At 38.5% G+C, this 24,018-nt stretch overlaps 2 protein-coding genes across 6 annotated transcripts; both read right to left on the reverse strand.

Moving 5' to 3' along the window:
* Positions 1–1,445: 1,445 nt before the first annotated feature.
* Positions 1,446–18,923, reverse strand: LOC108440256 (E3 ubiquitin-protein ligase TRIM39-like). Of its 5 annotated transcripts, none has more exons than XM_017719040.2 (9): positions 10,059–10,444; positions 9,192–9,280; positions 7,867–8,414; positions 7,655–7,750; positions 7,120–7,167; positions 4,640–4,873; positions 4,399–4,543; positions 2,619–2,645; positions 1,446–2,378 (listed from the first exon to the last, which is right to left on the reverse strand). In XM_017719040.2, exons 2-9 carry the CDS (start codon positions 9,256–9,258, stop codon positions 1,828–1,830), a joined length of 1,716 nt encoding a protein of 571 aa, XP_017574529.1. In that variant the 5' UTR covers positions 9,259–9,280; positions 10,059–10,444; the 3' UTR covers positions 1,446–1,827. The 5 variants fall into 5 exon arrangements, with proteins under 5 accessions (XP_017574529.1, XP_017574528.1, XP_037402835.1 ...); XM_017719039.2 differs by having other exon boundaries at positions 9,978–10,443; XM_037546938.1 differs by lacking the exons at positions 9,192–9,280; positions 10,059–10,444 and adding an exon at positions 18,886–18,923 and having other exon boundaries at positions 7,867–8,311.
* On the reverse strand, positions 16,330–22,464 carry LOC108440258 (E3 ubiquitin-protein ligase TRIM39-like). Its single transcript, XM_037546961.1, has 9 exons — positions 22,378–22,464; positions 21,970–22,067; positions 19,187–19,201; positions 18,441–18,975; positions 18,236–18,331; positions 17,871–18,104; positions 17,612–17,774; positions 17,400–17,435; positions 16,330–17,183 (listed from the first exon to the last, which is right to left on the reverse strand). The coding sequence occupies exons 2-9, from the start codon at positions 22,041–22,043 to the stop codon at positions 16,648–16,650; spliced, it is 1,689 nt and encodes a 562-aa protein (XP_037402858.1). The 5' UTR covers positions 22,044–22,067; positions 22,378–22,464; the 3' UTR covers positions 16,330–16,647.
* Positions 22,465–24,018: the final 1,554 nt, after the last annotated feature.

Below are 24,018 nucleotides of genomic sequence, written 5' to 3' on the forward strand. Positions count from 1 at the left end.
GATTTTGCAAGTACGCTAGCTTCTTTGACAAGTTACTGTAATCTATCTTAATTGGGGGGACTTTGAGTAACTTAATTACAATTCTTAATAAGACAAGAATCGCACATGGACACAAATGTAGATGGTAGATCAACATCTCTCTATTTTAAGATGAAGATGTATTAATGGTAAAATCTCATTCTCTGTTTGTATTGCTCTCCAGTGTTGATCAGTGGAGGATGGCTTCCTCTTTTGAGTCTCGGCTCTTATTAATCGTTCAGAGCTTCAACATTGTGAATTTGTCTGGATAGCAGCACATATTGCTCCAAAACCTGGATAAGTTGTTCAGCATTAGTCACTCATGCCATGTTGCCATGTGCACTAATGCACCCCTATACTGTCATGGATGCTGGCTTTTGAACCGTATGTAGGTAACAAACATGATGGCCTTTCTCCTCTTTAGCCCAGAGGATGCAGCGTCAATGATTTCTAGAGTTCTAGAGCTGTAATGTGCATTTGTGGACGCAGCAACGTATATTCCAGAAGAATTTCTCAGCCCATGCAGTGATTTCCACCACACAACCATGTCTGTTTTTAATGCAGTGCTGCCTGAGGGTCCAGAGATCATGGCCAGGTAATATTTTCAGCCTTCCCTTGCATACAGTGATTTATCTGGCTTCCCTGAATCGTTTAATGATATTATGTACCGTGAGTGATGAAATCCCCAAGTTCTTTACTATTTTATGTAGAGAAACATTATACTTGAATTGTTGCGCTATTTGCCCAAACAGTCGTTCAGAGAGTGGTGAGCCCCTCCGTATCTTTACTTTGAAAGTCTCAGCCTCTCTGCAGTGCCCTTCTTATGCTCAATCATGTTACTGCCCTGTTGCCAATTAACCGAATAAGTGTAATATGTCTCAACTTTTTTGAAACATGTTATTGGCACCAAATTCTAACTGGGCATATATTTTTCAAAGAACAACTACATTTCTCAGTTTCAACATTTGATATGTTGTCTAAAATATTGGGTTTAAATGATTTGCACATCATTGCATTTGCACTGCTTTTATTTACATTTCACATAGCTTTCCAACTTTTTTTTTTTTAGGAAAAATTAGCTACATAATAAAATATTTAAAAAGAAGCTGAAAATATGTTTTAATTTTTAAAATGTATTATGTAATATAAGTAAAGAAGAGTGAAATGCATTAAAAATTGAATAATATAATGATAAAAAAAACACTTTTGACTCAAAGTTCTGCAATGTTGCTTATAAATGCTTTAAACACTTTAGATGCCTGGTTCCTATCACCACCATCGTGAACAGTTCTGAGTCAGTACGTTTCTTTAGAATAGAGCATTTCACCAAACCACTCTGAGTGACTTTGTTTACATCATAAAAAAAGAAATTCCCCATTTGGCAACTCTTCCAATTTCCTTATCTAAGAAAAACTTGAGTCAGACAGTAAAGTGTATATGCTGACCTTTAATCCTGGTCCTAGCTGTTCACAGTAACAGTATAAGTAACAGTATGAATGACTGACTAAGCATCTGCTATCTGAAATTGTTTGTATATATCATTACATATTGTACTAGACAATGTAGAACAATTGTGGGTTCTCAGATAGTAAATTAGTAACACAGGGGTGCAGAAAAAATGTAGAAATAGATAGAAATAGAGTAATGAACTATATTCAGTAATACAGTAACTGTAAAAAATATAATTTTATAATACAGTTTGAGAGCTGTAAGTAAATAGTATAACTAATTATACACATTTCTCCCATAATGCATCAGAAAACAAATCTGTTTTGTTGTAGTGTTCCTATTGTAGTTATGACTGAAAGTTTATTCAGTCTTTGATACGGGAGAGATGATCAGTGGAGCTGAGTTTTTTCCTCTATCATTTTTACGGGGGCTGAAGTAAGGATAGAGTTTCTCAGTGAAAGTCTGACCAGTGAAAGAGAAGATACGAGATCTGGACTCCGCATCATAAAAGGAGACGAGACCCTCTTCATAATTCACGAACACTCCCACCTTCTGGAGCTTCTCTCTCACAAAGAGGGGAACTAGGGCATCAACACAAGCCTTATACTCATTCCCATTCCTCAGCTTCATAGCCCAGAATCCATTCTGTGGGGTCAGTATAACCTTTTTATGCTTCCTGTTAATGGACTCCCTGGCCACTCCTAAATCCCACTCAGTCTTCCCACTGACCTGCACCTCATAGTAAAATCTCCCTGAGGAGAATCCCTCCTTTCCCAGAGCACAAAGAGATCTATTAAATCTCTTTGGATTGTCAGGAAGCTTTTGTTCTGTGTCTCCATTTCTCACTTGTTTTCCATCATCAGACAGGATGAGTTTGGGATGAGCTGTATCAGCATCCAGAGTCACATCCACTGAGAGAAACACACAGTGTGTGATATGAATATACAGATAATAAACAAATTCATCATTCAGTGAATCAAACTGACTAAACTTTGAAAAGGGTTTGTGGAAGAATAAAATAAATGTTACAGCAAACTTTATATGGTTTGGGAAACAGTGGTGTGATGCTGGTTTTAAATAATGAAATATAAACTCATTTAAAATATGAAAAATCTCAAAAAGACATGAAAAATCCAGAAGCTGCACTGTACCTGCATACTGTTGAATCATCCTCTGTTCTGTTGAGATTATTTAGAGCAAAATAAACATTTACTCATTTTAAAGTTAATTCAAAACTAAACTTGGACTTTTCTTTTCATGAAACATCTGACAAATAATTACAGTGGGTTGCAAAAGTATTCAGCCCCCTTGAACTTTTCAACCTTTTGCCACATTTCAGGCTTCAAACATAAAGATATGAAATTGACATTTTTTGTGAAGAGTCAACAACAAGTGGGACACAATTGTGAAGTGGAACGAAATTTGTTGGATATTTTAAACTTTTTTTAGAAATAAAAAACTGAAAAGTGGGGCGTGCAATATTATTCAGCCCCCTTGCTTTAATACTTTGTAGCGCCACCTTTTGCTGTGATTACAGCTGCAAGTGGCTTGGGGTACGTCTCTGTCAGTCTTGCACATCGAGAGACTGAAATTTTTGCCCATTCTTCCTTGCAAAACAGCTCGAGCTCAGTGAAGTTGGATGGAGAGCGTTTGTGAACAGCAGTTTTCAGCTCTTTCCACAGATTCTCGATTGGATTCAGGTCTGGACTTTGACTTGGCCATTCTAACACCTGGATACGTTTATTTGTGAACCATTCCATTGTAGATGTTGCTTTATGTTTTGGATCATTGTCTTGTTGGAAGATAAATCTCCGTCCCAGTCTCAGGTCTTTTGCAGACTCCAACAGGTTTTCTTCCAGAATGGTCCTGTATTTGGCTCCATCCATCTTCCCATCAATATTAACCATCTTCCCTGTCCCTGCTGAAGAAAAGCAGGCCCAAACCATGATGCTGCCACCACCATGTTTGACAGTGGGGATGGTGTGTTCAGGGTGATGAGCTGTATTGCTTTTACGCCAAACATAAGTTCGATTTTGGTTTCATCTGACCAGAGCACCTTCTTCCACATGTTTGGTGTGTCTCCCAGGTGGCTTGTGGCAAACATTAAATGAGACTTTTTATGGATATCTTTGAGAAATGGCTTTTTCTTGCCACTCTTCCATAAAGCCCAGATTTGTGCAGTGTACCACTGATCGTTGTCCTATGGACAAAGTCTCCCACCTCAGCTGTAGATCTCTGCAGTTCATCCAGAGTGATCATGGGCCTCTTGGCTGCATCTATGATCAGTCTTCTCCTTGTTTGAGCTGAAAGTTTAGAGGGACGGCCGGGTCTCGGTAGATTTGCAGTGGTCTGATGCTCCTTCCATTTCAATATGATCGCTTGCACAGTGCTCCTTGAGATGTTTAAAGCTTGGGAAATCTTTTTCTTTCCAAATCCGGCTTTAAACTTCTCCACAACGGTATCTCGGACCTGCCTGGTGTGTTCCTTGGTCTTCATGATGCTCTCTGCGCTTTAAACAGAACTCTGAGACTATCACAGAGCAGGTGCATTTATACGGAGACTTGATTACACACAGGTGGATTCTATTTATCATCATCAGTCATTTAGGTCAACATTGGATCATTCAGAGATCCTCACTGAACTTCTGGAGTGAGTTTGCTGCACTGAAAGTAAAGGGGCCGAATAATATTGCACGCCCCACTTTTCAGTTTTTTATTTCTAAAAAAAGTTTAAAATATCCAATAAATTTCGTTCCACTTCACAATTGTGTCCCACTTGTTGTTGATTCTTCACAAAAAATTACAATTTCATATCTTTATGTTTGAAGCCTGAAATGTGGCAAAAGGTTGAAAAGTTCAAGGGGGCCGAATACTTTTGCAACCCACTGTATTTATTTATTTTTGTTACATGTATAATATCAACATTTCTCACCTGACTCTGTGACCATCTCATTCAGACTCTTCTGAAGTTGAGACACAACATTCCACAGAATGTCTACACTCAGATCAATAATAGGGTCAATACTGATGTCAGTCCAGTTCTTGGTGTGTGGAGGTCTGCACAGTGATGGGTAAATCTACAGTCCAGCAGGAGAGAGGAGAAATCCCTCAGCATGGGCAGTGATGTTGTGTGATTTCCTGCATTGTCATTGAGCAGACAGAGGGACACTGACCTGTAGGAGGTGTAGGTGGTCCTCAGTGTGGAAGAGCTGCTCCAGCTCAGAGTCTCTCCTCTTTAGCTCAGTGATTTCCTGCTCCAGGTCTTTAATGAGGTCTTCAGCCTGGCTCTCTGCTGCTTTCTGATTCTCCTCCATCATGTCAAGCAGCTCAGCCTGGCTTCTCTCAACGGAACGGATCAGAGCAGTGAGGACTTCAATACTGTCTGCAAGCTCGTTCTCCATGTTTTTCTAATGGAAGAAGAATGAAACAAATAACAATGAACTCCCACTATCATAGCAACCATGCCCAATGCCAAGCATAGGCTAGAGGGGTATGAAGCTCCCAGCAATGGGCTGTGGAGCAGTGGAACTGCGTTCTCTAGAGTGATGGAACACCAACCAATACCTCTGAGATGAGTTGGAGTGGCATTTGTGATCCAGAACTGATCATTCCAACATTTTATAATAAAGTCTCTCCCGAAAAGTAGAGACAGTTGCTGCATCGGTGGGGGAAAACCCTTTTTAATACTCTTGCTTTTGGAAGAAATAATAGATGAGCAGGAGTCTGCAAACATTAGCCCGTATAGTGTATTCTGACAGTATTATGGTAGCATAGCATCACATGCATTTTTATCAGTGAGTCAGATCAGAGATGGTTTAAAGCCCAAGTGTCAAACACAAGGCCCATGGGCCAGATCAGGCCTGCAACACAATCCTATCCGGCCCACGAAAGTATTTTAATTTTCTATTAATATTATTAATATCACAATGCCCTGCACTACAGTCCCCAGCATGCACTGCAATGTAATTCGCTCCGACTCTCCTAAACCAACAACAGTCTATAAGACAGCGGTTACCCCTCCATTCTACACAATTCTGCGCAATTTCACACAAGCCATATCACTAAAATGCATTTTAGCTGCAGTTTAATGAACATAAATGCTTGACATCAGCTCAGCAGCTCAGAAATTGGGCCCAATTCTTAATAAACTTGCAGCAAAAAGAGGATGCCAGGTGTCTAGTTTAAACAGATAGGTAGGTTTAAAAGACCAAATAAATATCTACCTAATTTTAAATGTTTTAAGTGTCCATGTAATATTTCAATGTGTCTGTATTTTACTGTTGATGTTTTTTGCATATTTTGAATAAACACTGGGCAGTTGGGGTTATAGCAAACAACAACTGAAAATTAAATTTTAAAAAATTATCTGGCCTACAGATTTGAAGAGATTTTTTTTAATATGGCCTTTTTACTGGTTAAGTTTGACACCCCTTGTTTAAGGGGAGCCTGGCCACTTCCTATTGCTCCTGCTATGCCAAAAACAAGCAAAATGCTAAAGTGCCCCTGAGTCCTCAATGATTCATGGTAAATGGAGCTAAACAGCTAAAAGGGAAAAGTTAAATCTGTTTCTAACCATTTGTGTGGTACCTTTTTTAATTTAGGAAAGAAGAAGGTATTCCATTAAAAAAACTAAGAATATTTATCCACATCCAATATATATATTTCTGGTTTTCTACAGCAAACATACTTTGAACCATAGGATGCTAGCATTACTGATACTGAGTGCTGGTGAGCAGACCAGTTCGTTGGCTGAGTAAAGAGGTTTGTGCTCACCGACATCATGAATATGCATAAGACACCTTTATAAAGTCCTATAACTTGAATTTAAAAGTGCTTAAAAACATAACAGCAGTGCTAAAATATGTTGTCCTGTGTTCAGAATAGAAATGGAAGAATTGTCTATATTAAGAAGTTTAAGCATTTTACAAACTGATTTTGCACAAAAGCTTCGTAAGAGACCATTCATTTTAGACTCATATGAATACATAACGAGAGGCAATTCTTCTCACCACATATTCTTCAGTCAGAACCTGATCTGCACCCCTGCCTGATTTGCATCGTACATGCACACCAACTTTATGTTATATTACAATATACACTGGAGAGTATTAAACATCCATCCATTTTCTAAGCCGCTTCTCCATCAGGGTGGGGTGCTGGAGCCTATCCCAGCAGTCTTCGGGCGGAAGGCAGAATACACCCTGGACAGGTCACCAGTCTATCACAGGGCAGACAGACAGACACAGACAGACAGTCACTCACACCCAGGGGCAGTTTAGCATGTCCAATTGGCTTCACTACATGTCTTTGGACTGTGGGAGGAAACCGGAGAACCCAGAGGAAACCCACGCAGACACGGGGAGAACATGCAAACTCCACACAGAGAGGACCATGGTCACCCAGCCGGGGAATCAAACCCAGGCCCTCCTTGCTGTGAGGCGACAGCGCTACCCACCACGCCACCGTGCCACGCCAGAGTATTAAACAGCCAAAACAAATGATTTACATTTCATCTGGATCACACTTGGTGTTGAGATGTGTCTGATATTGTTCAATAATACCAAGTTGGAATAAAGGCTATTCTATAAGCTGTAATACAGACCCCAATGTATATGAATTTGTTCATAATTACAGTATAAATTAGAGAGGTTACCTTACACTGTCTGAATATCTCCTTCTTGGATCTACTTGGTGTGGATACCTGTCACATGTAAACAATGCACTTACTCTGAAAAAGACATTTTGCAGCATATTTAACAGAAAACCCAAAAAACAGTTAAAACACTGTGTGATGACTTTAGATTAAATTATATCCATCTCAGTCAATAAAGTGTGTTATTTTTGCTATATTTCTTTGTTGCAGAAATTTTGTCAGAAACCGTGTCTGTGAACATATAGCACAATTGCAATGTGCAAGTCCTTCTAAAATTTGAGGACACATGGTTTAGGTGCTTGACGGGAGTGTTAGACCCAGATGGTCTCCATTAGAAATGACAATGTGGCACATGTGCCAGGTAAATACTTTAATGCAGTTATTTTGTTGCTCCATCAGCAGCCACACATATAGTGGCCCATCAGGATCCCGATGGCCAGTCCATCCCTAAGACTGAGTTATGTCAAACTGATAGATTCTACAAAATGAAATAAAATCTGCAGAATGAGGAAATCACATCTCATGGTTCACTCACTTTTCTGAGCTCTACTGAGTGTTTGATGTCTTTGATCTTCTTCAGTCTGTCTTTGATCATGTGCTGCACCTCTGACTGTGTCTTCTCCAGCTGTGACTGTAAACAGAGAAGATATTATTTTTACTTTCATATTTCAGTGAACTGTTTGGTTTTCTTAACAATTTTTTTTTTAATGGATGTTTAAGGTTGAAGTCAATCAGCATTTCTCCCACCTTCATTTCTCCAATCCCCTCCTCTACAGGAACAGTCTTGTGCTTCTTGTGGTCAGTCAAAGTGCAGACCATACACGCAGACATCTGGTCATCTCTACAAAACAGCTCCAGGGGTCTCCTGTGCTTCTGGCATATGTAGTCCTCCAGGTTCTTTGATGGGCTTATTAGCTTGTGTTCCTTAATTTTGGGCATATTATTATGAGACTCTAAATGAGATTTACAAAGAGTGAGACGACAATCCAGACAGGATTTCAGAGCTTTCTGCTTCACTCCAATGCAGGCATCACAAAGAACCTCAGGTTTATTCAGACCACCTTCCTTCTTGAAGAGATCTACAACTTCTCTGAATGCTGTATTGACCTCGAGTTCTGGTCTCTTGTTGAATTTCTCTTTACAGAATGGACAGTGACACTGCTCACTGTCACCCCAGCATGTACTAATACATTTCATGGGTCCACATGGAACAGAGCCTGGAGCAGTGAAGACATTTTGACAAACAGAACACAGGAACTGATCTTCAGAAAGGAGACCACTGGAGTCAGGAGCAACTGTGGATGAGTGGGAAATATGAGAAACTTATAGTATTTCAATAATTTAATGCATAAACAAAGGAATTGCTAAAACATTTTTGTAACAGATATTATAAAAAAATATTACACATAAACACTAAAACTGAAACAGAAAGGCAAGAGTGTTTATCAATATTTTGCAATTATGATTCTCACAATTTTTGTCTTTTGTAATATTAATCCTTGCAAATAAAAAATGTCCTTGTATTCCCATCTATTCCATGTTTACACACCATCCACAGTGGTTGGATGCAATGGTTAGGAAGGAACCACCATTGACCAATTATTATGTGGTTAGTGGACTATTCTTAGCTGAGCCAGTCTGTAAGAACAATGTTATATATATATATAAACATGAATCAGGTTTTCAAAAAGAAAGACACAACAAAGGGTGTTTTTCAGCCAAAAAGTGTCACCCACTTTTTCAGAGGTAAAGACTGATTATAAAGATATACTGGAACTCTTAATAGAAAATAACCTCATGCTATAAAATTCACTGCTGAATGTAAATAATGTAAAGGAGCTGTCTAAACAAAACCTGTTCTTATGTCAATTTTGAGTGTTTCTGATTTCAGACTCTGTGTCATGTGAAATTTAAAGTTAAAAATGAAGGTGATGTAGAAGGTGGTCTGGAATCTGATCTGTAAGAACCCACTCTACTTTTTGTCTTTCAGCTTACATGAAGCACAAATTAAAACCAAAACCAAGATCAAAGATAAGATTATTCTGATTTGAGAAGAGATATTTCAGTCTTACAGTGAACTGATTCCTCGGTGCTGCCACTTTCATCTTCTCTTGGTTGTTGTGGTGAAGATTCAGCCATTTTCTTCCTCGTCCTTTAACACCTTTCAGTAAGAAATCACATCACTCAGCTCACACATTTAATACAAATGTTCATATGCCAAAATGTGAGTTCCCCTGGTCCAGTTACTTGTTTTGTTGGTTTTCTATGTGTGATGATGCTCAGTATAAAGAGGAAAAGAGCTTTTACAGTCTGCAGATACAGAACGGCATCATCTCAGGACCTCCAGCGTCTATGCAGAGGTTTGGATGCCCCTGGTCAAATTGCTGAACCCGACAAATTGGAAAAATAAATAATATAAACATAAAATGTGCAAAATGTTTTTTTTCTCTCAACATGCTAAACTAAAAAATCTGTGCACAAATTTTTAGTAGAAAAACTGCATGATCCCATTTGATGTGCTGACCCAGTGTCAGCTCTCAGCTCAGTAACATCATTCAGTTTCTCACTGTCTGCTCTGTCTGAGTGTTTCTGCTCCTCTGCTTTAACCAGTTAACACAACAACCTTTCAGCCTGTTTTACAGCTCAGCTTTCAAGCTCCATCAGAGAACATCAAATATTCTCCCTCTTGTTTGAGACAATAATCACATTATAGTCAACATCAATACTTCAGCTGTTGATTTGATCACTTTCTCTGTGTTTAACGGCTTCACCTGACTTTGTTTACTCGTCTAGTTCACCGTGATGAAGCTCACACTGACTAAACTTCTGATCTATGAGTCTTTCACTGAAGTACATACCTTTATTTCTCCCTGTCTTTTTCTCTGAGAGTCAGAACTGTCCGTGTTTCTGAATACCCAGCAGTTCAGATCAGCCCTTACTGTGAAGGAGGAGGCCGTTATTCGATGTGAACGTCCAGAGTTTCTCAGTTTCACTTTCTCTTAGGAGGTTCTGGACTGCAGTCAGATGATGACGTCATCGCTCTCTGGGCAGTTTAGCTGGACGGTTTAGCGGTAAAACTCCTGAAGATGAAGGTAAAATACACGAGAAGGCTGCAGGAACATCGAAGGAGAGAAACCAGTGGCCAAAAGAATAAAAAGAAGAGAAAACTTTAACCTGCCTTGTCAGGGGGCGCGAGCCCAGCCCACTTGGGGTCAGAACAAACTTTCCATGGAGCGATCACACACCACAGGATCAGGGCTGAGGAGAGGAAGTGACCAAAGCAGGAGAGGGAAGACGGGAGCTGGGAGGGTTAAAGGAGACAGACTCAGTCAGTCAGTTAATTTTTAACTGATCAGTCTATATTTACGCAGGACTGGACGCAGCACTGATTGCTAAAAAGGCGGTCTCTGTCTCCCTCTGGTGGCCGCAGCTGGTCCCACAGACGACCCAGGCCCAGGCATCATTCATACGCGGGCAGTGTGAGTCTAATTCACCGTTTAGGACCAGCAGCTCACCGCAGCATGTGATCTGTTACCTACAGGAACATTTTTCTATGAGCCTCAGTGATTTCAGCTTTTCTGAAACATCCGGTAGGAGTTTATAAACAGGGATTTCCAAAAGGAAATCTGACGATGTTGCTGTTTATTCAATTTACGGCAAGAAACCAATTCTTTCACATGAAAAACAATCGACTGTGTAGAGTGCTGAGAGTCATCACGCTCAAGTCCAAGTCAGAATTCGAGTCATTGGTGTTGAAGTCAAAGTCGAGTACCAAGTCTTTCTTGATTTTCTCAAGCCAAATCTACAGTCATCAAATTCATGACTCGAGTCAGACTCGAGTCCAAGTCATATGACTTGAGTCCACATCTCTGGACAGTCTAACCTTTGACCCTGACCCTACTTTCTAAGTGAGATTCAAAGGGTCAGTGATCACTGAGGTCACAATGTTGGACACACAGACATAAAGAGAGCCATGCAGAAAAGTACCTCATCCCCACTGTGAAGTATGGTGGTGGATCTGTATTGGTGTGGGGTGTTTTTAATCCAATGGCACTGAACTATGGTAATATGGACTCCGTCAAGTACCAGAATAAAATCAAAATCAAATCAAATCAAATCAAATCAAATTTATTTGTATAGCGCTTTTTACAATGGATGTTGTCACAAAGCAGCTTTACAGGATTTCAGAAAAGACAAAGTTTCCACAGGACTGAAAGAATGTACAGAATGTACAGAAACCCCCTGGTGGGCAAGCCAGGGGCAACAGTGGCAAGGAAAAACTCCCTCAGAACTGAGGAAGAAACCTTGGGAGGAACCAGGCTCACCAGGGGGGACCCATCCTCCTCTGGTCAAACTACCTACAAGTGATTATACTACTAATATTAATAGCAGTAATATTGATATTAGGAATATCTAGGAGTCTATGAGAACATCAGGGTAGGGTGGGCAGCTCATCCAAGGAGGTTGGTGGTAGCTGAAGCGTGGGCAGCTGGTCTGAAGTGGGTAGCAGAGGGGCTCGGCAGTCAGTCGTCCTTCAGTGTCCAGCCGGACATGTGGGCGGTTGTATACTCGGAAAAAAAAGCAGGTAAATGGAATTAGTTTTGTTCTATCCGTTTGTACATAAACAGGGAATGTAAACATTTACAGAGTGCGGCTAAAGACTCCGGCAGATCTGATCATGACAGCTTAACTAACAGGAGAGAACCAGAAGGACACACAGACACGGCAGCACTCTGAAACAGTTCGGCATCCCTCCGCTCCACCGTCCACAAACCTGAGTGACCGTGTTTGAGCAGCGGGACGACAGCACCAGCGTCTCAGTTTACTATAATCCCCTGTGTCCATGGACCCCTGGATCTGCTGCCTTTATCTAGGGGGGGAACATTAGCTACCAAAAGCTAAACTGAACAAGTGAGTTTTCAGCCTAGTCTTAAAGATTGAGACTGTGTCTGAGTCCCGAACAGTTTCTGGAAGATCATTCCAGAGTTTGGGGGCTTTAAAAAAAGCTGGCTGCCTGTGGTTAGATCTTCCAGCAGGACACTGATCCAAAGCAAACCACAAAAATAAACACAAAAATGGTTCACTGACCACATAATTAAGGTTTTGCCATGGCTATTCCAGTCCTCTGACCTAAACCCTATAGAAAACCTGTAGGATGAGCGGAAGTGTGGACTTCTGAATCTGAAGTATTTGGAGAGGTTCTGTATGGAGGAATGGTCTCAAATCACTTGCCATGTATTATCCAGTCTCATTAAGAGTGATAGGAGGAGACTCAGAGCTGTTATCTTTGCAAATAGAGGCTGCAGAAAGCATTAAATGAAGAGATTTGCCAAAAATTGTAGCACACACAGATTTGAGAAAAATATTTGTTTTTAATGATACGATTTGGGGTTTTTTGTTCACTCATTATACAAAATTTTTTTTTTACTCATGTTTTCCAAGGGTGCCAATATTTGTGAAGGGTATTATACATTCAGAAGTCACTGTAGTCACAAGGCTGTACTGCAGGCCTTTAGTCCTTTTACTACATACCTGTCATTTTTTTTTTTTTTATCAACTGTTTATTGGGTTTTACATTATTTGCCATAATATAAAAAATACAAGAATATACAAAAGTACAGAGTCCGGGGTAACAGTATAATACAAACAGTAAAATAAAATTAAAATAAAATTTGTGTCTCTTAATATAGAAAGTATAAAAACAGTTTTTCTTCTTCCAGTGCTGTGTCTGAACAGAGAAGGGACAAAACATAATAGGATGTTCAGTTGTACAGATGAGCGCCTAGAAAGAGCTTCAGTTGGCCTTTTCCAGATACAGTTGTAAAGGGGACCAAATTCTGATAAATCTTTCTGAGTTCTGGTGCAACTCGTAAGTTAGTTTTTCCATAGGTAACCATTTGTCAATCTGCTTCAGCCACATCTTTTTGGATGGAATGTCAGTTTTTGACCATAATAACAGAATACACTTTCTGGCGAGATAGAATAAAATATGTAAAATACTAATGGTATCCTTGTCCAGTGAGGGATCCACAGCATTTAAGAGATACACTTCTGGAGACTTAGCAAATTGTATGCCAGTTATTTCTTGTATGGCCAAATGAATCTCCCTCCAGTAATTCTGTAGTTTGACACATGACCAGAAAACATGTAGAACCGTACCCACATCGGCAGAGCATTTAAAGCACATGTTTGAGGTGTTAGGGAATATCCTGTGCAGACGGACTGGGGTAAGATGCAGCCTATGAAAAAGTTTAAAGTTTTGTTCATGGACGTTAGTAGAAGTACATTTAGGAAAGATCCAATTACAAATATTTGACCAGACATCATCATCAAACGTCAGTCCTAGATCTTTCTCCCATGTTAGCTTAAGACTATCATAATGTGAAGAGTCCATATTGGATAGAGTTGTGTAAAGGTTTGAGATTCTACTTTCTGAACTGTTCAAGGTGATCTGACTCTCCAATTCATTGAGTTGAAATCTAAACTTGCCCCCTTTCTGGCATGATTGGATAAAGTGTCTGATTTGAAAAAAATTGTAAAGCTCAGTGTTAGGGAGTCCAAATAATGCTTTGAGTTGTTCAAATGAGTTTAAAACTCCAGCTGTAAATAAACTGGAAAAATCCTCTATGCCCCTTAATTTCCAATTGTTAAGCCCAATGTCCCCAAACTGGGGTGGTAGATCTGGATTCAGGGTGAGTGCTGACCATAAAGAGATACATTTAGGGATTTTCATATATTTTCTAGCATCTCTCCAAGAAAGCAATGTGTTGTACACTACAAAATTATCTAAGAGAGATGGTATTTTATCAAAATTATATATAAAGGGTAAAGAAATTAGGGATCTCGGATGACACATAAACATTTCGATGTTAACCCATAGTGAGTCTGGTCTGTTTGAAAACCAACTACACATCTGTTTCGCTTGGGCTGCCCAGAAATATAGATTTAAATTTGGTAGGGATGCGCCCCCTAGACTTTTAGGTTTTAGAAGGATGGAGAATTTCAATCTGGGTTTTTTATTATCCCAAATAAATCTGCTTATTAATTTGTTTACCTTTTTGAAAAATATGGGAGTCAAATGGCAGGGCAGGTTTTGAAATAGATAAAGCAGTCTAGGTAGGATGTTCATCTTGATTACATTAATTCTGCCAAAAAATGTAATAGGCAAACATGACCATTCCATTAAATTTTCCTTTATGGTTTCTAAAATAGGGGAATAATTGGACCTATACAAATTGTTCAGGTCAGGAGTAATTGTTATACCAAGGTACCGAAATCCCGTATTTGTAAACTGGAATGGGGTATTTAGATTAATATAATCTGGGACATTTATCTGGATAGCTGTGCCAAAATTGATTTTATAACATGATAACACACTATAGTTAGAGATTAAGTTTATAATTTCAGGAATAGATGTCGCTGGGTTCTTTAAATATAAAAGTATATCGTCAGCGAATAATGAGATGCGGTGATCCAAATCTCCCACTGAGACTCCTGAAATAACGGGACTAGATCTGATGTATTCAGCGAGGGGTTCTATCACTAGGGCATACAACAGAAGTGAGAGAGGGCAGCCCTGACGACATCCTCTTCTAATTGAAAAACTATCAGATAAAAGATTGTTTGTGTTTATAGAGGCCCTGGGGTCTGAATACAACAGTTTAACTATATTTATAAAATTATTCCCTAACCCAATTTTCTCCATTAGAGCAAAGAGAAACTTCCACTCAACCCTTTCTCAGCATCTAGGGAAACAATTAAAACAGGGTCTTTTCTTTTGCTAAGAAGATTTATAATATTAAGAAGACGACGAACATTATCGGATCCATATCTAGATTTAATGAATCCCGTCTGATCTGGTTTAATGATATATGGAAGTTTTTCCAGTCGGCGGGACAGCGCTTTGGTTAGGATTTTATAGTCTACATTAAGAAGACAAATCGGTCGATAGGAAGCGCATTCTGTTGGATTTTTGCCCTTTTTTAACAATAAACTAATGTGGGCCATCTTCCATGAGCCAGGAATAGAATTTTCTTGAAGAATATTATTAACCATGGGCATAAAGATGGGGCATAAGTCTGGCCAAAACTTCTTGAAGAATTCGATTGTAAAGCCGTCAGGGCCAGGTGTTTTACCCGAGGGCATGGCACTAATAGCATCCCAGATCTCCTCTGGTGTAAAAGGGGTATTCAGAAAGGTCCGATATTCCTCTGAAACTCCAGGAAGGGATATGCTATCTAAATAGTTTGAAATATCCGAGTGCGAGCTATTACAATCTGAGGTATAAAGCGATTTGAAAAAATCACAGAAGGTGTCATTAATTATGCGAGGGTCGTAAGTAATATTGCCAGAGGAAGTTTTAATGGCTTTTATAGATCGATCAGCCTGTTGCACTTTAAGCTGATGAGCTAATAAACGGCTGGGTTTATTTCCGAATTCATAGTATTTTTGCTTAGAAAAAAGTAACAATTTAGAGATATGGTGGGTGTATTGGAGGTTAAGTTTTAATCTAGCATTTACAAGTGAGGACCAGGTTATATTTGACTGTGTTTGTTTATGTTGTTGCTCTAGTTGCACAATTTCATACCTGTCATTTTTAATAAAGTTATTAATACAAAATGATGGGATACTTAAGAGTTCTTTGTGATTTAAAGGAGAATCTTATGGATTACAATAGATACAAAGCAGGATTTCCCACAACGAAAGAAACTTTCACGCTGCATCAGGGGTGTCCAGTCTTTCAGGTTTTCATTCCAAACGAGCATAAGCACACCTGACTCTGCTGATTTAATCAGTTGTTCAATCTTCAAGCAACTGATCACATGAGTTCTTGCTTGGTCACATGAGTTCTTGCTTCTACCACACTGGCTCACTGACGATGAGCCAGTGGATCTGATCATCAGGATCTGATCCACACAAGCTCTTAAGCATTTTCTTCTCTCTTCTCAACCCCCCTCCTACTCCTCCACTCTCTTTCTCACCGCTTAGGATTTTGTCACCTTCTTTGAAGAGAAGATTGAAAGAATCCACCAGTCTTTTTCTCTCCACTCCTTCCACTAGTCTTCGTCCTCTTGCTCCTAATCACGTAAACAGTTTTTCTTCTCTGCTGTGATGTCAGCATGTACAGACCAGTGTCACTCCTTTCTGTCCTCTCAAAAATTGGCCACCGCAGACTTTAGTCAGTTTCAAGAGTTAAAGTTTGTTTGAGCTACGCTGCAAATAAATAAATAAATAAATAAATGACTTTACTTGATCCCAAACATTTAAAACAACCAGACTACTTTCTCTACACATTTTCTTCTAGAGCCTAAATTTTAATCTTGCAATAGACTTCAGATTATGTTTTTGTGGATTACTGGACACAAATTACTATGGCAACCATGGCATTCCCCATTATTTTTAATAGAAAGAATGCAGTTAATTTATGGAACCATTTGACATCATTTATTTTGTATATCATAACAACGTATCATATATTAGATCATTTTCTACTGTTCCTGTTGTGGATACTGTTAAAAATGGAGTGTTTCATACGGGTGAGACGATCAGTGGAGCTGAGTTTTTACCTCCATCATTAATACAGGGGTTGAAGTATGGATAGAGTTTCTCAGTGAAAGTCTGACCAGTGAAAGAGTAGATATGAGATCTGGATTCTATGTCATAAAAGGAGACCAGACCCTCCTCATAATCCACAAACACTCCCACCTTCTGTAGCTTCTTTCTCAGGCAGAGGAGGACTGAGGGATCAGCGCGAGCCTTATACTCATTCTCATTCCTCAGAGCCACAGCCCAGATTCCATTCTGTGGTTTCAGTTTAATCTTCCCCTTCCTGTTAATGGACTCTAGGGCCACTCCTAATGTCCATGCAGTCTTCTCCCTGACCTGCACTGCATAGTAAAATTGCCCTGAGGAGAATCCCTCCTTTCCCAAGACACATTGACATCTATCAAATCTCTTTGGATTGTCAGGAAGTTTCTGTTCTATGTCTCCATGTGTTACTTGTTTTCCATCATCAGACAGGATGAGTTTGGGATGAGCTGTATCAGAATCCAGAGTCACATCCACTGAGAGAAATTAATATACAGATAATAAATAAATTCATTATCCAATCACACATATTATGAATTAATTAGGGATTTGTGGAATAACAAAATATATTTTAATGGTAAATTAAAAATAATAAAATGAATATATTGTATTAGTAGAAGAAAATTATTTGAAAGTTATACTATGTAATATCATTTAAAAGAATAGAGAAAAATCCAGAAGTTGCACTGTACCTACAAACTGTTGAATCCTCTTCAGTTCTGCTGAGGCTAATCAGAATAAAAAAAATTGGTGTTAATTCTACACTAATTCTATAAAATTAATAGAAAATTACCAAAAATGTATTTTCACTGATTACTTACTTTTCATGTAATCTCTCTTTAATAATTCCCGCCACTACAGATTTCTGCCTGAAAAAAACATGTTTAATATGAAAGTTTCTCACCTGATTCTCTGATCTTCCCATTAAGAGTTTCAATGAGTGTGTCATTCAGACTCTTCTGAAGTTGAGACAGAGCGTTCCTCACAGTCTCTACACTCAGACGATGGTCAATACTGATGTCAGTCCAGTTCTTGGTGTGTGGAGGTTTGCAGAGTGATGGGTAAATCTACAGTCCAGCAGGAGAGAGGAGAAATCCCTCAGCATGGGCAGTGATGTTGTGGGATGTGCTGCATTGTCATTGAGCAGATAGAGGGACACTGACCTGTAGGAGGTGGAGGTGGTCCTCAGTGTGGGAGAGCTGCTCCAGCTCAGTGTCTCTCCTCTTTAGCTCAGTGATTTCCTGCTCCAGCTCTTTAATGAGGTCTTCAGCCTGCTTCTCTGCTGCTTTTTGCTTTTCCTCCATCAACTCAAACAGCTCAGCCTGGCTTCTCTCAATGGAGCGGATCAGAGCAGTGAAGAGTTCAGCACTGTCTGCTTTCTCTTTCTCTGTGTTTCTCTGATGGAAGAACAACTTTACACTTTAAGCAAATAAGAGTGAATGATGAGCATATGGTTAAAATTAATACATTGTACAAAATGAACTCTAATCTGTAGATTGAAATAGTTGTTTTTATAGTTATGTTTCACTTTTCTGAGCTCTTCTGAGTGTTTGATGTCTTTGATCTTCTTCAGTCTGTCTTGGATCATCTGCTGCACCTCTGACTGTGTCTTCACCAGCTGTGTCTGTGAGCAGAATTGTTTCATTGTTTTGTTTTTATTTCAACAGTGAAATAGTTTTTTGTGACTTTTTAAATGGATGTTTACGGTTGGTGTTTATCAGCATTTTCCCCACCTTTTTCTCTCCACTCTCCTCCTCTATAGGAACAGTGTTGTGATCCTTGTGATCTCCTTCAATGCAGAACAGACACACACACGTCTTATCATCATTACAGAACAGCTCCAGGGGTCTCTCATGCTTCTGGCATATGTAGTCCTCCAGGTTCTTCACTGGGTTCATTAGTTTGTGTTTCTTAAGTCGTGTAGTATTATTATGAGGCTCTAAATGAGACTCACAAAAGGACACAACACAGTTCAGACAGGATTTCAGGGCGTTCTGTTTCACTCCAGTGCAGACATCACAAAGAACCTCAGGTTTATTTAGACCACTTTTCTTCTTGAAGTGATCTACAACCTCTCTGAATGCTGTATTGACCTTGAGTTCTGGTCTCTTGGTGAATTTCTCTTCACAGAATGGACAGTGACACTGCTCACTGTCACCCCAGAATGTTCTAATACATTTCATGCAGAAGTCGTGTCCACATGGAGTGGAGACTGGATCAGTGAATACATTCTGACAGATAGAACACAGGAACTGATCTTCAGACAGGAGACCAGGGTCCACTGTGGACAAGTGGGGAAAAAAGAGAAGCTTTTAAACTTTTATCTGTAATTTAATGTATAAATACACTGGCAGTCAAAATGAATTGTTCAAACATTGTTTAAGTAATGGTTACTGATAAACACGAAAACAGCAGGGAGCTCGGATTGTTTATCACCATCTTGTAATTCTTTTTTGCATTCATGACCACTGTCAGCTCTGGACTAGGACTCCCCCTTAAAACCCTACCAAGTCATGATAGGATTTGTGTATGTAATCGATTAATTTGAATATTGTCACAGTTCAATGAAAAACATGCCTCCAAACTTTTTTCAAAGGTTTTGTGTGAATCAATGGCAGAGAAAACTCATATGAACAGGATTTCACAAACACATGTTTACAGTTAACTGTAATATTGCTGCATACAAACTAAAGAGTGTGCTGCTTGAATATCGTTAATATAGAATATCGAACATTAAGACACTGTGTACTCTTATTTATTTATAACTATACAAAACATCTCATTAGGATATGCAAAGCATGAAAAATTGTTAAAATGCACATAAAGTTTCTTGAGTCTTGATCTCAACAGAGCCTGCGTTTGCCTTTAACTCCACAATCTTATTTGTGTCATTTTATTTCAATTTATAATTCTGAGTGATTTTGTGCCATTTATATTGGTCTAATTGTCATGAATAATTGCCATGGAACATACATATGAAAAGTGCATGTTGGTAACTGATAGTTGTAATGTTCTCCTGCATTTATATTTAAGCATGGATCAAGAAAACACATATGTTTCAGTGGGTACCTTTCAATGTACCATTTCTCACAGCACTCACACAATGTCTCTGTGAACTGTGTTACACCACCACAGCCTGGCTGCATTAAAACACAGATCACATTACTAAGAGAGAAACCAATCAAGCGATTATAGAAACATGGAACCAACATACATTCACATCATTACATTAGTGTGTTAAATCAAATACACATGAAACTCAAAGACAACTCACTAAATTAAAGGACTTGTTTTGTACACATCATATCTTACACTAACTGCATGCAAAATGTTAAACCTTCTTCATTTTTAGATACTGAACACTTCAGTGACCTGGCCTGTAACTCACTCACATGTGCTTATCTCTTAAACAGACTCTTTAGTAGGTTTTGTATGGATCAAAACTCATATGAACAGGATTTCACAAACACATGTTTACATTTAACTGTAATATTGCTGCATACAAACTAAAGAGTGTGCTGCTTGAATATCATACAGTTAAGACACTGTGTGCTCTTGTTTATTTATAACTATACAAAACATCTCATTAGGATATGCAAAGCATGAAAAATTGTTAAAATGCACGTAAACAGTTTCTTGAGTCTTGATCTCAACAGAGCCGGTGTTTGCCTTTAACTCCACAATCTATGAGTTAATGACTTAAGCTGCATTTTTCTGTGGAGAAAAGAGAAGGACAATCAAGAATGTGATGCTATTATAGTTCAAGGACGTTTCATGTGTCATTTTGTAACTCTTCATTAATCAGCTTGCTCTGTAGATAGCATCACAGCATTAGCAGTCATTTTGGCACTCTGGTTTGAGGGGAAGGGGTGGGGTCTCACGGCAGCCTTGCTTTATGTGGGACTATCGGATTTCTTCATAAAATAAGAAGGTGGAGCCCACTTTGAATCATTGTCACTGGCTGGATTTATTACTAGTGCCAGTTGTGAAAATTAATGCTCATATTTATTCCCACCTCAAACCACTTTTGTATTACTTTCATAATATTTATTAAGCCTTCTAAAGGAGCAGGTTCCCATGCATTCTTCACTGCTGTCCACACACCACCCACAGTGGCTGGTTTGCAAGCAAAATGCTCAGCTGCCTTATGTCTTTCAGAACTTCGAAATTTCATCAAAGTTTATCTTAAAGTTCATTATTCATAGATCACAGCGATCAGCAGGCCTTGCTGTGGGCATCAGCAAGGTGGTTTGAAAAACCACCCAAAATCCACTTTCACTGATCTGCAGAGAAATATCAGCCAATATCCCAGCCTGAAATTGACCCAAAATCCACTCTATATCCTGATATGACTCTGTTTTGACTCTGCATCAATGTCACGTATTACATGTGTTTTGGTCCAGCACAATCTCCTGATGTCTCTGTAGGACTCCTGCAGTGACTCTGTCTAGAATGCAGAGCACATCATGTGAGCATGGGGCTCTGTTGTCACTGATATGATAATGAATAATATTCAGCTTTGTCTTTCAAGTTTAACTGATGTCAAGTATTATAAACAATCGATAGCTCTTATTACAACTAACCGTAAATGTCTGTAAATCTGAATAACAAAAATCATTCACATGCAAAAAAGTATTTATCTTGCCCTGAACAAAATATTACAAGATATTCTGTGCATCAATAGACGGTACACCAGCAAAGGGGAGCTATAGAGAAGGATCTCTGTGTCTGATGCCATGCACATGTTAGTGTCGCTGCTGTACTAAGAATGGTCCACCACTCAAATAATCATTGGCCAGCACTCCGGTCCTCAAAAAATAACTAATGATGAGTGAGGTAGAGGATGGATGGCACCAAAGTACAGTCTATATTATCACCCATAGTCAATCAAACAGGTAGATGGACCTCAGAAGTACAAGACAGGAGTATCTAATACATTTTATCTGAGTAATTCTTTTTAACTAAGAAATTAGAAGATGTACATCATCTTACAACATTGTCCTACAAAAAGAAGAATGAAAAGTAGACTGATAAAAATAAAATAGTGAGCTATACATGCCATCTGACTGACACCACTGTCATTACTGTTGCTGTAATTGTTAAAACCTCAAAGTGACACTGTAAATGTCAAAAGCATTTTATTCTACAGTCAGTAATCTGGCTTTACTTTGATTTTACTGTACAGATACAGATAAGATTAAATTAAGATCATCCTGAGTTGAAAAGAGATATTTCACTTATTTGTAAATGAGCTGTGTTAACTTACAGCTTGATGGTGGTCTATCCATGCTGCTCCTACTGCCATCTCTTGGTTGTTGTGATGAAGATTCAGCCATTTTCTTCCTCCTCCTGTTTAACACCTTTCAGTAAGAAATCACATCACTCAGTTCACACATTCAACACAACACACCTGTCTGCTGTCTTAACACAACAACCTTTCAGCCTGTTTTACAGCTCAGCTTACAGGCTCCATCAGAGAACATCAAATATTCTTCCTCTTGTTTGAGACAATAATCACATTATAGTCAACATCAATACTTCAGCTGTTGATTTGATCACTTTCTCGGTGTTTAACGGCTTCATCTGACTTTGTTTACTCGTCTAGTTCACCGTGATGAAGCTCACACTGACTGAACTTCTGATCTATGGGTCTTTCACTGAAGTACATACCTTTATTTCTTCATCTCTTTTTCTCTGAGAGTCAGAACTGTCCGTTTAAACTCTCAGAGTTTCTGAATATCCAGCAGTTCACTTCAGTATCAGCTCTGAAGAAGTGAAGAAGAAGGTGGTTATTCAATGTCATCTGCCTGATTCATTTAGTTTTGCTTTCTCTTACCTATTATGATGTTATTTCCTTGTTTATCTATTATTAGTAATGGAATGGACTGACAACTTAAATAAAGACAACATAATTCTTAACATAATGCAGATTGTCCAGGCTAGTCAGAAAGTGTAGACATAGTATTCCTTGCATTATATTACCTATCACAAGCATTGTAAGTGTGATTGACAGTTTAAGACCAGTATTCTCACCACTTCATGTCTCTTGTCAATATATTGAAACAAACCAAACATAATATATACACAATATGTGTGTTTGACTGTATTATCTGCATCCTCTAGAACTTCATTAGTGGTCAGTTTCTGTTCTGACTGCAGGACCACTGTCATATGGATATTTGTGGTTGTTATATTATTGTTATTTAGTATGTATATTAACATACATTATTTTTTAAGCTCAGTCTTAAGGCATCATCTTAAAATATATGAGCTCTAATGGTAAAAAATAATGTTCAGACATTATATGTTTAATTTTTAAATCTGTTTTTAAACCATTAATACTGTATTTATAAGAAGTGTGGGTAACACTTTACATTAAGGTTACATGACCTGTTAGTAATTAAGGCATTTACTAATGAATAACTAATCAGAAAATAATGAGTCATTAATCAGGAACAAATGAATAAGTCTTCTATTAACACAAGACTAAATTACTAACCCATGTACTAATAAATGAAGATGAAGGTAATAAAGCCTTTCTTCAGTGCCTGAATTTATTAGGAATTCATCTGTTAACTAAGCATACATTAGTACATGTTGTCAAACTGCTAGAAGCTCTTAGTTTCATTCTATTCATGCAATTTATGACCACCTATGTAGTACTGCAGTGTCATACTGTTCCAACATAAACATAAACTGCAGTATGTTTAATAAACTGTAAACTAGGTTATTTACTGAACATAGGCATCTGAATGAATTAAAACTGTGAATTATCTTAATATATGCCACAATTATTCTGAAAATGCCACCTTCAGAAAAATTAAAATGTGTGTCCCATTATACATCTGTTATTCTATTTTTAAAAAAAATGCTATATCTAAATGTTTTAGTAATGGAAACACAGCAGTTTGAAATGTAACACTTCAGCTGTTTGCACAGCTGGAAATTACTGCTATTTTTCTTCACCAGTAAATGGCAGTCATGCTATCAACGGTCAGAGTCTTGAGTGAATATCTCTTGTAAAACGTTTAATAGAAGCGAATGAAAATAATTGAAATAATAAAAAATGATTTCAGTATTTCTCTTTTCGCCTCTTTGCAATATTTCACATTTTTCTTACTTTTAAAGGTAAGTTATGCATATGCATCCTGTGTTATACACGTAATTTACATTGCAGATATATTTACACACGGTATTGTTGTCTGAGTGTTGTGAGTCCTGGTATTTATTTTCTTGCCTCACCTCTTTTTAGACTAACATGTAAAACATGCAGCTGTTATCTGGGGTGAAACACAATGGATGTGCAGATGC

The sequence above is a fragment of the Pygocentrus nattereri genome, chromosome 2 (genome assembly GCF_015220715.1).
Source record: "Pygocentrus nattereri isolate fPygNat1 chromosome 2, fPygNat1.pri, whole genome shotgun sequence".
Taxonomy (NCBI): Eukaryota; Metazoa; Chordata; class Actinopteri; order Characiformes; family Serrasalmidae; genus Pygocentrus; species Pygocentrus nattereri.